At 43.9% G+C, this 16,791-nt stretch overlaps 1 protein-coding gene across 4 annotated transcripts in view; it reads left to right on the top strand.

Annotated features, from left to right (window-relative positions):
• mtor (mechanistic target of rapamycin kinase) overlaps nt 1-16,791 on the top strand; it is a 301,563-nt gene that overhangs the window by 265,489 nt on the left and 19,283 nt on the right. For 2 of the 4 annotated variants that reach the window (XM_067413178.1, XM_067413180.1), the window contains exons 53-55: nt 4,497-4,632; nt 15,242-15,307; nt 15,706-15,783. In XM_067413178.1, the coding sequence (XP_067269279.1) occupies nt 4,497-4,632; nt 15,242-15,307; nt 15,706-15,783 (280 nt within the window). Of the gene's footprint in view, nt 1-4,496; nt 4,633-15,241; nt 15,308-15,702; nt 15,784-16,791 lie in introns of all 4 variants that reach the window. The other 2 variants (XM_067413177.1, XM_067413179.1) reach the window with 1 other exon arrangement.

Genomic DNA, 16,791 nt, shown 5'->3' with positions numbered 1-16,791 from the left:
ATTTATAGCCTATAGCGCTTTTACAATGATGATTGTTTCAAAGCAGCTTCAAAGTGTTAAACATGAAAATATTGAAACAAAATGTTATTCGGCTGTACAGTCGCTGTGGAGAAAACTGAAAATTAAATGTAGTTCTATCATGAGCCGCACCAGTCCGCTTTGCTGCACTTTGCTCATTACAGGCTCGTTCTCGTCAAAACGCCCACATATTGAACAATGGTCGGGTTTAAATCGGGCTCGAGCTCATAATTAAAGTTAATGTGTCGGGCCGGGCCGGGCTCGGACACAACGTGCACGGGCTCGGGTAGGGTCGGGCTTGATTTTTTTGAGCCCGATCTAACCTCTACTGCGGTTGTAACGTACATCAACAAACAGGGTGGTCTATGCTCCCGTCGCGTATCACAACTCGCCCGCCACCTCCTGTTATGGAGTCTGAAGTATCTGAGGTCACTTCGAGCTACTCCCATTCCGGGCCGGCTCAATCGTGCGGCCGACGAGCCCTCACGGCAGCCAGTGCTTCCGGTGACTCCATCCCTAGGTGGTCCAGCTGATTTGGGATCGCTTCGGGTCTGCACAGGTAGACCTGTTTGCCGCCCCAGACACGGCCCATTGCCAGTTATTTTATTCCCTGACCGAGGGGACCCTCGGCACGGATGCGCTGACACACAGCTGGCCCCAGGGCCTATGCAAATATGCGTTTCCCCCAGTGAGCCTTCTTGCACAGACACTGTGCAATGTTAAAACTAGTGCTCCTTGCGACAGCACCTCCTTGGCCCATTCCTCTGAGGAAGGACCTCCTGACTCAGAGACGGGGCGCCATCTGGCAGCCGCGTCCAGACCTCTGGAAACTCCATGTCTGGTCCCTGGACGGGACGCGCAGGTTCTAGGTGGCCTGCCACGGACCGTGGTAGACACCATCACTTCCACTAGAGCTCCCTCTACGAGGCACCTCTATGCGTTGAAGTGGAACCTGTTCGTTGACTGGTGCTCTTCTCATCGAGAAGACCCCTGGAGATGTTCGGTCGGGGCCGTGCTTTCCTTTCTACAGGACGGGTTAGAGAGAAGGCTGTCTCCCTCCACCCTCAAGGTGTATGTGGCCGCAATCGCTGCCCATCACAAACTAGTAGAAGGTAAGTCTTTGGGGAAGCACGACCTGATCGTCAGGTTCCTGAGGGGCGCGAGGAGATTAAATCCTCCTCGCTCCCCCTCTATACCCTCTTGGGACCTGTCTCTGGTGCTCAGTGCACTTCAGAGACTTCCCTTTGAGCCTTTGCAGTCAGTAGAGTTGAAAATTCTGTCTCTAAAGACAGTAGTCCTGACGACATTGGTCTCTATCAAGAGGGTAGGGGACCTGCAGGCATTTTCCTGAGACCCCGGCCCGGATACGTGCCCAAGGTTCCCACCACTCCCTTTACGGGACCAGGTGGTGAGCCTACAAGCGCTGCCTTCGGAGGAGGCAGACCCAGCCCTGGCTTTTCTCTGTCCTGTCCTATCACTTCCAACTTATGTGGACAGAACGCAAAGCATTAGGACCTCAGAGCATCTCTTTGTCTGTTACGGAGAACAGCAGAAGGGAAAGGCTGTCTCCAAGCAGAGGATGGCCCACTGGATAGTGGATGCCATTGTCTTGGCATATGAGTCCCAAGACATGCCCTGCCCGCTCAGGATTAGAGCCCACTCCACCAGGGGTGTAGCCTCTTCCTGGGCGCTGGCTCGTTCCCTCGCTGACAGATATTTGTAGAGCTGCGGGCTGGGCGACACCCAACACGTTTGCTAGGTTTTATAGCCTACGTGTAGAACTGCTATCTTCCCGTGCACTCACTTTTCATAGTCGGTAGCACCCAAGTGCCCGTTCTAGTGTCGGCTTGTTGCGCCACTCCCTTCCTCATGGAACGGATATGTGCGCTTATATGCTCCAGTCGATTTCCCCAGTATGGCGAACTCTGTTGAGTCCTCCGCAACCCGCGGCAGTCAGGCGTGGCGGAGCGTCTGACGCCAGGTCCAACACTCGTATGCATTGTGAAACTTGTGTTAGGCTGGGTTCCATATGTAGTGACCCCCACGGCGGTCCCATATGTGTATTTTCAATGGTACGGCTCCCTGCGGCGAGCCAGTGTCTTTCCCTTGGCAGAGCCCGCTCTGCTGTCTCAGTGAGGTGACTGTCCCCCGTCCAACAGGGCCGCCCCTGGGACTCCCGTATGTTGTACTGCCCACGGCCAGTCCATACGTGTAATTTCCACACATTATCTCCTTCGGGGGAGTGTGGCTTCTGCAGCGGCCTCCAGGGGCATGCTTTCCCAGCGTTATCCAATAGTCCACTGTTTGGGTCTTGTGGGATGGCAGTGTGACTCTCCCTGCAGGAAATTCCCTGCCCGTTGAGACGGGTCCGAGGGACTCCCGCAGGGTGCTGAAAGTGGTAGTAACTATGCCGTTTTCCATAGAGATCCCAATTCATCTGTCTAAGTCTGACGTACGTCGAACGTGACCGACTGAAAGGGAATGTCTCGGTTACGTATGTAACCCTCTTTCCCTGGAGGAGGGAACGGAGACGTACGTCCCAGCGCCACAGTTGCTGTACCATCACTGCAGTTCGAGCCACAGGTTCAGCTCCTCAGTGACAAACAACAGTGCGTGGCAATCGCTTCCGCTTTATACCCGCGAAGCGGGATGCGATATGCAAAGCACGCACGCCAATGTTCATTGGCCCATTTTCTATATCTCGAAGATGATAGGGGCTCCCAGAAGTGATCCCAATTTGTCGGTCTAAGTCCGACGTACGTCTTCAGGGAACGAGGGTTACATACGTAACCGAGACGTTTTCTTGTCATTTTTTTGTGGCATATTTAATTTAGATCTCAAACACACATTCACAACTAAGCCAAAATACTATTTTGTTTACCGTCAAATACCATTTGACATTTTTAAGAATTGCTGAAAAACAGTAGTATAGTTACTCAAAACGTCATCCTAAATAAACCCGTCTCTGGCGCGATGACTCTGATAGTTCAAATATTCATATTTTTGTGTAATCGACGCATCATCCTCAATAAACCTGCCTCTTGCTTGATACCTGGAACTTTCAAACATTCCAATCTAATATGATTTCTGACCTGTAAGTTTGCCAGAATAATAATGATAAACTGTTTGTTAAAGCAGCACTTGGCTACTTTTGTTCTCGGGGTCCCCCTACAGTTTGGAAAAAATAATGTCCTCAACTACTGTCGTAAGATCTGTCATCCTACAACAGGGGATGCCATCGCGCGTGCACTTGCTGACATGACAGCCCTGATAGCCCTGAACTAGTGATGCGTGGGTCGTCTCATAACCCGCGGACCCCGTATGTCTATTTAATGGTCGCGGGTGCGCGGCGGGTTGTAAAAATATATACATTGGTGCGGTGCGGGCCAAATAACTTCATAAAAGTGGCGCCGCGGGTTCCCCTGAACACTGCAAGAGGAGTTCAGAGTTCTTCTGACGTCGCGTGTGAAATGTCTTCATCCCAGGTAACGTTACAGTCAGTGGCATGTTTCAGCATGTCATATGAATATAATTTCATGGGTTTTATTTTTTTCAAACGCCAAATAATCACGATGCTCACGTTTACAAGCCAGCGTCATTATAGTAGTCTATTGGTTACCGTTTTACAGAATCTATATGATACTTCAGTTCAATGTTTGAGTGGTAGCTCACCGTAACAAGCATGACAGCATCGGTTGGGCACGCCTCCTTCAGCTCATGCCGACTAGCAAACGCTGGTCACATGTTGATCCTCGTCCTGCCTTTAATCCCATTACTTTTTCGTTTCCTCTTATTGCTTTCCTCCAACAAAACCTTTTCTTTCATATGTGTCTGTGCTGCTTCGGACATGACTATATTATCCGACGAACAAAGTTGGGCTCGCACGTCTGAATTTAATCAAGTGTGGGTGTTGGTGGAAGTGACGTATGTGCCGTAAAGCAGTCGAATTTTGTAGTTCTTTTTGTTCTCGGGTTACTACCCAAAACCCAAAGTTTAAAAGTACGATTAAAAACGATACAGACCCCATCAGGCTATGGCAGACGTGTCATTCACCCCATTGTAAGTCGATTTATCATCACAAGAGTCTTAAAAAATATATTATGAAGGTTGAAAAGTTACCTAGTGCTGCTTTAACAGGCCAGAGGAGAACTGGCAGCCCGACTGAGCCTGGTTTCTCCCAAGATTTATTTTTCTCCATCATGCCCTGGTGGAGTTTTGGTTCCTTGCCACTTTTGCCTTTGGCTTGCTGAGTTGGGCACACTAAAATTTCAATCTATGTTTTCATTTCATTTCAAAATTTCATTTGACTTGACTACATAAAGCACAGATGTTCTAGTATTTTATAACAAAATGGCCATGGACACATCCACGGATGTCTATGCTAATATTTACTTAAAATAACCCCCTGCATTGTCCATTGTGCTTGAATGACATTTCCTTATCTTTCTGGCTGAAAAACGGATAATGTTTCTTCTCAGGTGACCGGATTGGATGGTAACTACCGTATTACATGTCACACGGTAATGGAGGTACTGCGTGAACACAGGGACAGTGTCATGGCTGTGCTGGAGGCCTTTGTCTACGACCCATTACTCAACTGGAGGCTTATGGATAGTAAGCAAACAACTTTTCATCATTCAAAAGACTTAAAAATGACAGAACCACACAATCCTACAATTGAGTCATAAACATCAGCAGCAAAAGTCTGCTCATATACTTTAGGGAAGTTGACCTGCAGTGTGACTTTCTATACTCCATCTCCATCATACAGCATTTTTCAAGGATTCCATCATAGGTTCACCCACTCTACCACCAAAAGAACTATCGTTCGCCTCTATGTCTACGACTATAGATGTAGAAGTCAATATAGGGGATGTTGGAAACTCAGACGTGAAGTCCAGGAGAAATTGGGTATATCTTTGGGGCTGGCGTTACTCTTCGGTGGCTTTAGTCATCCAAGTCTAATTCTAAAAAGTATACGTTGTAATTTATCCACATTTCAGGGGGAGGCATTTACACAGTAGAGGAGGAGACAATCTAAACAAAAGAATGCAAATACTGTATAGGTAAAAGGGACACAACCCATACATTTCAGTGTCACCAGACCTAATCCTATCAGCATAACAGTGCCAATCAGACCACCAGTCCTAATCCTATAAGCATAACAGTGCCAATCAGACGCATAGATACAAATCTAATCACTCTGACAATGTTGCTTATAGAGCAGGAAGTGCATAAAGACAAAAGACTGATTAGCTTGATTATTATGTATGATCATTAAAATGTAGTCAATCTGTACCTCAAAACTGTAAAACACGATGTACATAACAAACTGTTTGTATACTATTACAATGGAACCTTGAAATAACAATTTATAAATTATAAACGTGTAATCCCACAGTTCCCCCTTTGAGAGTTCAAATAACTCACATAATACACATTTAAACCTTCAAAAGTCCATTTGTGGTTCGGTTCTTATCAATTTGGGGCCGCACCTGCCTATGACCCTAGTGGAAGCCCAGATACCTTACTTCCACCCACCCAATCGCATACTTCTTATGGGTTGGAGGTCAGCCCCGCCTTCCTCAGCGACTTCAGGAAAGCACACAAATGCTGCATATGGCGCTGCCAGTCTGTACTCTAGATTATAATATCATCCAGATAGGCAGCGGCATATGCAGCATGCGGCCGGAGAATCCTGTCCATCAGTCACTGGAAGGTTGTGGGAGCCCCGAACAACCCGAGCGGAAGCGTGACAAATTGGTGCAATCCGAACGGCGTGGTGAAAGCGGTCTTTTCTTTGGACATTGGAGACAAGGGGATCTGCCAATATCCCTTTGTTAAGTCCAGTGTCGAATAAAATTGAGCGATCAAGCAACTCGTCTACCCTCGGCAATGGATACGCATCGAATTTTGACACCGCGTTGACTTTTCGATTGGTTGAGGTGGTATATTTGACTTGCCCCATCCCTATCCGATCGTATCGCCTCATAGTTAAGCCGACTCACCTTGTGACCACAAAGGGTCCTTGCCACTTCGCGAGTAATTTCGAGCTGGACGTAGGCAGTAATACAACCACTTTATCTCCCGTTGGAAATTGTCGCAGCTTCTTACCTCTGTTGTAAAGCTGTTTTTGTCCGTCTTAAGCCTAGAGCAAATTCTCCATTGATAGCCGCCCCAAAGTGTGGAGTTTTGCTCTCAGGCCCATGACATACTGAATTTCGTTCTTACTCTCCGAAGGTACGTCCTCCCAAGCCTCTCTAAGGACATCCAGCACCCAGGTGGCTGGTGTCCATAGAGCAGCTCGAAGCGGGGAAAAACCCTGTGGAGGCTTGGGGAACCTCGCGAACAGCAAACAACAGAGGTTCAAGCCATCTATCCCAATTTTTAGCGTCCTCGTGACCAAACTTTCGATTAATGGATTTTAACGTGCGATTAAAACGTTCCACCAGCCCGTCTGTTTGTGGGTGGCTTTTGGGGTGGCCGGTGGATTCACCAAATGACATTCCTGACAAGAGGCACACAACCTACATTCTCATGAATGCCCGGCCAGAAAAATAAAAATCGGTTTAATGTAGCCGTTTTTCCTTAATGACCCGCCATCGGATTAGAATGAGCCGCCTGGAAAAGCATTTCCCGATGGCTTTTAGGTACCAACAATTGCGTTGTATCTTGTTTTGACTGGGCGTCGTGGATGACCCGATACAAGCGGATATTTATAACTGAGAAGTAAGGATAGGAGAGTGGCTGTTCACAGTGGACGTGGTGGCTGTCGATGGAATGGACCTGATCAAACACGTTTTTAAGTGTCTCGTCCTGGGATTGTTCCAGAGGAAAGTCATCGCGCTCAGAGAAGATAGGAAGTCCCATCGTGCTCTGTTCCCCCGGAACCGCTCCAAGACGTCCCAAATCCACCTTGCCCGCTTGAGCGTCCGCTACCCTCCTATTTCCCCTCTTCCCCCAAGAGGCATCCACACATAAGTGCCCTAATAACTTGTTAAACGCTGGCCGATTCGTCCCCAGAATTATTGGATGCCGGAGGCACGGGTTAACTGCAACCTCAACACTATGCATTTGTCCCCTAAATTGAATATCCATAGGCACCGACGGATAGTTCACCACTTTCCCGTGCACATGCCTCACCTTAACCATGTGGCTGTTACCCAATGCCTTAGGCGGAGTCAGGCTTTGGTGGATGGAGGTTTGGTTACACCCCAAATCCACCAAGGCCTGATACGTACCCCCCTTGATACTCACGGGTATCTGGTACAGGCCAGCTTGATCGGGGGCAGCTTGTGGCACGTCGGGGACCCGGACCAGCGTCCCCACGTCCATCATAGGACACCGATCAATGAAGTGTCCCGGGTCGCCACAGTGCCAACAAACCAGCCCAAACCTCCCCGCCGCCCTAGTGGCTGGAAGTTGGTCGGTGAATTGGCGTGGAGAGATTGCCGGAGATGAGGAAGCAGGAAGTGGGTCGGGGTTCCCTCCCCTTCCCCTGGGCGCCGGTCTGGCTGTCGCCGGTGCCTCGGGCGGATCGCCCATCCTCCACCTCGGCGCTGGTCGGGGCAGCACCCCGGCTCAGGGCCTGGGAGGGGGAACAGGCTTAGAGGTAGAAGGGGCGGGGGAAGGAGGAGAGAGGAGAGAGAGAGAGAGATGCCGCTGGCAGGGGCTCGCCGACCCCGTGACACGCCACCATCTGGTCCTCCACCAACTGGATGACCTGATTCAGCAGCGTCGGACAGTGGCACTGGACCCACTGCACGGTCTTCCTCGGAAGCCGCACAACAAACTGCTCCAGTACCACGCGATCAATGACTTCCTCAACGTCACTTTCGCCGGCCATCAGCCACTTGCGGCACGAGTCCCGGAGCTGGTGCGCAAACACGAAGGGCCAGCCAGACTATTCGAGCGCCAGGGTCCAGAACCGCTGGCGATGCTGTTCCGGGGTCCTGTCGACCCGCTGTAAGATGGCGCACTTGAGGTCGTCATAAACCAGGAGGTTCTTGACTGGCAGTTGGTGTGCGGCTACCTGCTCTTCCCCCAAAAACAGCGGCAGGAGCCGCATTTACCAGTCATCCTTGGGCCAGTCCCGAGCCTCAGCGGACCTCTCGAAGAAGTCTATGAATCCCTCCGGGTCGTCCATCAGTCCCATCTTCGAGAGCGAGATGGTGGCGGCCAAGTCGCTGGCGGGTCTGGGACTGGCCTGAACCTCCCGGTCTATCCAGCTCCGGAAAAGCTTGCGGTCCGGAGGAGAATATGATACAGAATATGCTGTAATGGAAGATTTGGTTTGAGAATGAATTTTATTGATAATATTTGAAATAATAAATTGATGTACAGTATTGTTCAAAATAATAGCAGTACAATGTGACTAACCAGAATAATCAAGGTTTTTAGTATATTTTTTATTGCTACGTGGCAAACAAGTTACCAGTAGGTTCAGTAGATTGTCAGAAAACAAATCAGACCCAGCATTTATGATATGCACGCTCTTAAGGCTGTGCAATTAGTTGAATTAGTTGAAAGGGGTGTGTTCAAAAAAATAGCAGTGTCTACCTTTGACTGTACAAACTCAAAACTATTTTGTACAAACATTTTTTTTTTTCATTTAGCAATCCTGTGAATCACTAAACTAATATTTAGTTGTATGACCACAGTTTTTTAAAACTGCTTGACATCTGTGTGGCATGGAGTCAACCAACTTGTGGCACCTCTCAGCTGTTATTCCACTCCATGATTCTTTAACAACATTCCACAATTCATTCACATTTCTTGGTTTTGCTTCAGAAACAGCATTTTTGATATCACCCCACAAGTTCTCAATTGGATTAAGGTCTGGAGATTGGGCTGGCCACTCCATAACATTAATTTTGTTGGTTTGGAACCAAGACTTTGCCCGTTTACTAGTGTGTTTTGGGTCATTGTCTTGTTGAAACAACCATTTCAAGGGCATGTCCTCTTCAGCATAGGGCAACATGACCTCTTCAAGTATTTTAACATATGCAAACTGATCCATGATCCCTGGTATGCGATAAATAGGCCCAACACCATAGTAGGAGAAACATGCCCATATCATGATGCTTGCACCTCCATGCTTCACTGTCTTCACTGTGTACTGTGGCTTGAATTCAGAGTTTGGGGGTCGTCTCACAAACTGCCTGTGGCCCTTGGACCCAGAAAGAACACATTTACTCTCATCAGTCCACAAAATGTTCCTCCATTTCTCTTTAGGCCAGTTGATGTGTTCTTTGGCAAATTGTAACCTCTTCTGCACATGCCTTTTTTTTAACAGAGGGACTTTGCGGGGGATTCTTGAAAATAGATTAGCTTCACACAGACGTCTTCTAACTGTCACAGTACTTACAGGTAACTCCAGACTGTCTTTGATCATACTGGAGGTGATCAATGGCTGAGCCTTTGCCATTCTGGTTATTCTTCTATCCATTTTGATGGTTGTCTTCCGTTTTCTTCCACATCTCTCTGGTTTTGCTCTCCATTTTAAGGCATTGGAGATCATTTTAGCTGAACAGCCTATCATTTTTTGCACCTCTTTATAGGTTTTCCCCTCTCTAATCAACTTTTTAATCAAAGTACGCTGTTCTTCTGAACAATGTCTTGAATGACCCATTTTCCTCAGCTTTCAAATGCATGTTCAACAAGTGTTGGCTTCATCCTTAAATAGGGGCCACCTGTTTCACACCTGTTTCTTCACAAAATTGATGACCTCAGTGATTGAATGCCACACTGCTATTTTTTTGAACACACCCCTTTCAACTAATTCAACTAATTGCCCAATTGCACAGCCTTAAGAGCGTGCATATCATGAATGCTGGGTCTCATTTGTTTTCTGAGAATCTACTGAACCTACTGGTGACTTGTTTGCCACGTAGCAATAAAAAAATATATACGAAAAACCTTGATTATTCTGGTTAGTCACATTGTACTGCTATTATTTTGAACAGTACTGTATATATATATATATATATATATATATATATTAGGGGTGTAACGATACGCGTATTCGTATTGAACCGTTCGGTACGAGGCTTTCGGTTCGGTACGCGGTACGCATTATGTACCAAACGGTTCTTGGACTAATTAATTAGATTTGGAAAATAAAAAAGTGTGTGAAATATAATAATATGCGTTCAACAAGGTAGCCCAATAACCAAAACGACATAACAGGCAATGCCCCTGACACCGCCGAAGTGAAAGAAAAAAAAACACCAAATATGTTTTAGGCTGCTCAGTCAGTTGCTCGCTTACTCAGTAGGCTACACGCTGAATGCTCGTGGCAAAATGGCAATTGCGTTTAACAAACCAGAAATAGAAGATCCTCCAATAACCAACAGGTCTGGTGTTTGGGTGAACTTTGGATTCTTGGTAAGCTATGATGGTGTTGGCAAGATTGATGGATTAAAAAATAACGGTATGTCGCATTTGCTGATGGTACAGCAGCGGGAATAATTCATGTCATGTCAATCAAAGCCGACAACAAGACGATCTTGTTGTCTTTATGCCGACAACAAGACGATAAAAAGGAGAAACAGCCACAAACTATCCCCGCAGCATTTAGACAGACATTTCCAACTTATTCAAATGGCAAAAGACATCACCACGGCGAGTGGTCCATTTATAGCCGCGGATATGAGACCTAACGCCCGTTTCACACATACTCCGTCTGCAGTGCGTGTGCGGTGCGTATTTTTTTCCGTACCCATGTTAACGGATGACAGCTTTCAAACTGCACGCGGGTGCTGTCCGTCAGTCTGTTCCAGGAGCGTTGCGTCTGCAGCAGTGCGGCGATCGTTTTCGTACCGAGTCTATTTTTTGCTGCGCTGCGTTGCTGCATTAAAGTGATAGAACATTGTTCGCATTAAAATAAACATGTACTGACGTGAAAATCTAGTAATTTCACCACAGATGCATCTCATTTAAAATATACTCTTGTTTCAAAGTCAACACATGGCTTTTTTTCTCAAGTAAAGAGCAACAAAACGACACCTTACCTGGCATTTAGGTTAAAAAAATGTGCCATAATGGAGAGCACTCGTACTTTCTTGGAGGTGAAAAGCAAAGTTCTTTAGGATTTCTTTTAAAAGGGTGTAAAAACGAAAGTAAAGTCGGCTGTTTTTGAATAGACTATTATAAGTTTCTAATTTAAAATGTTTGTGATTTAAGGCTATAAACTATGTTTAAATGTTTTGCCACTTGTGTGAGCTAAATCTAAAGTATATAAATATGAATAAATGATTTTAATAAAATGTTGTTTAAATGTAGTAGGCTACGTAACCTGACTTCTATTAAAGAGTAAACAAAGAAAATTGGAATTCTGACGAGGCATGTTCAGTAAAAACTTTTGGATTTTAAATAAAAAATAATGAATAAATGCTGTGTTTGTGATATGCAACAGCGGATCAGTTGCGGACTGCAAACGCAGCATATGTAAAGCACTACAGGGTGTGGGGCTCCTGCAACACACACGCAACGCAACACGCACCGCACACGCTAATGTAAAGAGCTAATGTCTTATTCCTGTAACTACATAGAAGATGGGTAAAATCATACAACAACAAAAAAATCATACTTTGTTAGTTTTAATAAAATAATAATAAAAAAAGGTAATTTCTGCCAATTTTTTCTTTTTGCTGTATCTAAAACATACCGAACCGTACCGTACCGAACCGAACCGTGACACCAGTGTATCGTATCGAACCGAACCGTGAATTTTGTGAACCGTTACACCCCTAATATAAATATATATATATATATATATATATATATATATATATATATATATATATATATATATATATATATATATATATATATATATATATATATATATATACACACACAGTGAGGAAAATACAGTGGAATCTACAATGGAATGGTTCAAAAATAAACATATCCAGGTGTTAGAATGGCAAAGTCAAAGTTCGGACCTGAATCCAATCGAGAATCTGTGGAAAGAACTGAAAACTGCTCTTCACAAATGCTCTCCATCCAACCTCACTGAGCTCGAGCTGTTCTGCAAGGAGGAATGTGCAAATGTGGCTCAATGTGCTCAATGTGCAAAACTGATAGAGACATACCCCAAGCGAAGGTGGCGCAACAAAGTATTAACTTAAGGGGGCCGAATAATTTTGCACGCCCAATTTTTCCGTTTTTGATTTGTTAAAAAAGTTTGAAATATCCAATAAAGGGGGGGTGAAACACTCAGTTTCAGTCAGTGTCATGTCAATCTTGAGTACCTATAGAGTAGCATTGCATCCTGCATATCTCCGAAAAGTCTTTATTTTTTTTATAATTATATAAGAAAGATGCGCTGTTCCGAGTCTTTCCGAAAAAAGCTGAGCGGGTGGGGGCGTGTCGTGTGAGCGGAGCTAAATAATGACGTGTGCTCGCTGCTGCTATTGTGTTGAGTCGAGTGCGTCGTAAAGCTGTGTCATCCCTAACAGCGGGAAAAAAAACTTTATTCAAAATAAAAATATGGCTTTTAATCAGATACAGCCATACATCTATGATCCGGAATCAGACCCAGAGGCTGCAGTTGAACAGGAGCAGCAGCAAAAACGACTAGAGCAGGACGTCTCTATGTGGTACAAGTTATACACTAACTATATAATATGCTTAGCGGCTTGTGTTATTTACATATTTATACTTGAATTATATCGTCGTATTTTTGTCTTTGAAGGTGTACATGTGGGAAGTGCAGTTGTGCACGTGTGTTTGTGTGTTTACGCTTGGTTTGTGTAGACAGTAAGCGGACTGGTTTTGCACGGCAGGTTAAGTTAGTGTTTACATAGAAAGACACGGAATAGTAGCGCATTTGAATGAAGAAGCGTGCTTATTTAGTTCAACATATTTCCCCCCTCTTTGTGTATTGTTGTTTGGAGTGCTTTTACAATACACAAACATAAAGTTACACATATAGTGGCCAGCTAAACAAATGTACACGCACTACACATCGCATGCTCCATTGATCAATTAACTATACGTGATCATGTTTGGGCTACTTGATGAGCATAGGCAAAAACACAGACATTTGAAGCAGTCTCACTCACCGCCTGCGGTTCTAACGTTGGGACTGCTCCATCATTCAGCATTAGGCGATCGGGAAAATCCGGCGTCGAGCTGGGCCTTGTTTATGAAACAGTCGGCACCGAAATGCAGCGAACAGATATAAACATTCGCGCAACTCAGTTGCTGATCCGGAAAAGCAAATTACATCCACTGTTGCCTTACCGCGGGGTTTTTGGGGAATCTGTGCAGGACTGTCTTGGTCTGGCAACCAAAAACGCACTTTTTTGGTGACATTGTTATGTGCACATCACCTGTCCAGCATCCTACAAGCCAGCGCTTTGATGGGCGTAGGCTGTTACTTTCGCTCTCTCCCTCTCTCTCTCTCACGCGCTTCCGGTAGAATTGTCCGTAAGGCTCATACAAGGAAATTCCGCCCCCATTAACGTCAAAGGGGACGCATGATCTCAAAAAACTTGCCGAAACTTATGACTAACCGGAGGTAGTATTTTTGACAAAGAAATACTCCCATCAAACGTCCACCTTAACTTTTGAAACTTTGTCTATGTTTAGTATGGGATTCCAAGTCTTTAACAGTGTAAAAAGATCAGTATGCATGAAACAGCATTTCACCCCCCCTATAAATTTCATTCCACTTCATGATTGTGTCCCACTTGTTGTTTCTTCACAAAAAATTACAGTTTCATAACATTATGTTTGAAGCCTGAAATGTGGCAAAAGGTCACAAAGTTCAAGGGGGGCGAATATTTTCGCAAGGCACTGTACGTATTTGAACACCCTGCTATTTTGCAAGTTCTACCACTTAGAAATCATGGAGGGGAGTTTGTCCATAAATCATAATGTATGATTTTTTAAAACTATTTATTTGTATGATACAGCTGCAAATACGTATTTGAACACCAGAGAAAATCAATGTTAATATTTGGTACAGTAGCCTTTGTTTGCAATTACAGAGGTCAAACGTTTCCTGTAGTTTTTCACCAGATTTGCACCAACTTCAGGAGGGATTTTGGCCCCCTCCTCCAAACAGATCTTCTCTAGATCAGTCAGGTTTCTGGCCTGTCGCTGAGAAACGCGGAATTTGAGCTCCCTCCAAAGATTCTCTATTGGGTTTAGGTCTCGAGACTGGCTAGGCCATGCCAGAACTTTGGTACACACAGTAGGGATGGTGTTCTTGGGATGGTACTTATTATTATTCTTCCTCCAAACACGTTTAGAGGAATTATGACCAAAAAGTTCAAAAGTTCATTGACCAGCTCTTCCCGTGTAGTTCAACTTTCTTAGGATCATTGAGACCCCACGAGGTGAGATCTAGCATGGAGCCCTAGTCCGGGGGAGATTGACATTCATGTTTAGCTTCTTCCATTTTCTTCTTCCTTAGCCCTTCACTTTCCCCTACCCCTTTGTTTTGCGCATTCACATGAAGGTGGTAATGAGGTATGATGACATGTAATGGTGTAGTAGTTGTCTCCCAATTAGTAGGGGAATTTTGTTAGGGTAAGCAAAAGGGTATAAAATAGAATTGGGATTGGGCCTAAATATCTAAAGATTCTTAAATCAAGATGCATTTACTAGTAAAATTACAAGATATTTTTTCTTGTTTTCCGGAAAATAAAATACAAATGAATTGAGTCTATACTTAAAACAAGCTGAATGATCTGCCAATGGGGTGATAAAAAAAATCTTGTTTCTGATTGAGTTCTGGTTTCTATCCCAAACAGAAATATAATTATTTCTCACCCCATTGGCAGATAATTTTGCTTGTTTTAAGCAAAAACTCACTTAATTTAGAGTTTTATTTTCAAGAAAATAAGAAAAAAATGTCCTTTTATGTTTTGATTTAAGAATTTTTACATATTTGGGATGGAAACAAAAAGTAAGAGAGCATTTTTGCAGTGAACTTAGTTGCTTATTATGCATAAGTTACTATTATTACTATAGTAAATACATGAAAAACAAGAATATATTGTATAATATATACCAGCAGTAATAGTCTAACTACTAAAACAAACCAGCCAAAATCTGGTCCCTTGGTGACTAGCCACAGCAACTAAAAATACTTTTTCTTATCCAATTTTTTTTCTTTTGTATTTATTTTATCCCACAATCTTTTTATAGTCACACCTCAGATGTTTGTGAATGACAAGCAACTGGATGTTTCTGTTCTCTCCTACAGCAAACACTAAAGGAAACAAGCGCTCCAGGACCAGAACTGACTCCTACACGGCTGGACAGTCTGTTGGTGAGTCTTGACTAACCCTATTCTAATTACCAGCACCGTAATAGGTAAACTCACCTTGACAAGCACAGTTTTCTTCCATGTGTCTTATTTCCTTCTGAAATAAAGAGAAAAGTTAGCAAGTAGCCTTTAATTTACATCACAGCAGTGAGCCATGATTTGCTACTTGTTTATACTAGTCTTTTCCCTCCCAACTTTTAGGAGCACAGTAGTATATAGATGACCTCAAGATAAAGTCTTGTTCACACACATTACAGATTATGTACTGAGAATTTGTTTTGGCTGTTGTTTTGTTCACACTGCCAGAGCTTTCCTGTATAAAGTGTTTTCATTCACAAACAATTCCTGAACAGTCCCTAAGTGGCATTATGATGTGACTTATGTTATGTTTCATGTAGAAGCCATGGAGGGTATTGACCTGGGAGAAACAACCCACAAAAAACCTGGAACTACAGTGCCTGAGTCAATTCACTCCTTCAGTAAGTCCTTGAAGACTTACTTACCTCACTCCTTAAAGTTATGCTGCTTTCTAGTCCTCCTTGGTAGTTACAGTTTACAAACTCATCTTAGTTTGAATGGTGCATGGACCCTATTCAGAATTGTTATTTTTACTATTTTTTATAGTTCTGGAAACTGAAGAACTTTACAAAACTATTTTTTTTCCTGTGTGTAATACTTGAGCAAATTAATACTTAATGGCAGAGCTGGTGCAAACATATCTACATCCCTCTGATTAGATGAACCTAATCTGATTTTTTATTTAGTACTGTTGTGAATAAGATATTTTCATTAAAAAATGTTTTACATATAGTCCACAAGACGAAAAATAGCTGAATTAATAAAATTACACTGTTCAAAAGTTTATAAACCATTGATTCTTAATACTGTGTGTTGTTACTCGGATGATCCACAAGTGTTTATGTTGGGGGGTTTTATGGTCGTTCGTGATTCCCTTGTTTGTCCTAAGCAGTTAAACTGAGCTCTGTTCTTCAGAAAAAAATCTTCAGTTTTCCAGCATATTTTTCATATTTTAACCCTTTCCAGCAGTGTATGCACTGTATGATTTTTAGATCCATCTTTCATTGGCAATTCAAAGTGCTTTACATAAAAATGAATTCAAATTGTGATAACATTGCATAGGAAAAAAAATACCATGTGTAAAAATAAAAATAGAAACAGTTGTAAAGAGAATAAAAAATAAAATAAAGATAAAATGGTGATAAATAGATCCCTATCTGCCTGATTCTAAATTTGGGTACTCCTATCTGATATGGAGCAGGTTCGCAATGTCTCCTGGACCTTACAAGTCGGTCCAAGACGGGCTCCTGTATGGGATGTTACCATTGCCCCGCAGGGCCTCCCCTTTCTTGAGTCTGCTTCTTTACACTGTCTGCTACACAAGCAGAATGAAGCGAAGCACACTGCTCTCCTTTTCCAATCTCTTCCAGTCAGACAGCCCTAACCAAAAATAATAATCAACAGATGTA

Source organism: Pseudorasbora parva, chromosome 13 (genome assembly GCF_024679245.1).
Source record: "Pseudorasbora parva isolate DD20220531a chromosome 13, ASM2467924v1, whole genome shotgun sequence".
In the NCBI taxonomy this organism is placed as follows: Eukaryota; Metazoa; Chordata; class Actinopteri; order Cypriniformes; family Gobionidae; genus Pseudorasbora; species Pseudorasbora parva.
The sequence above is the reverse complement of the archived record's forward strand: the minus strand, read 5'-3'. Positions and strand labels throughout refer to the sequence as shown.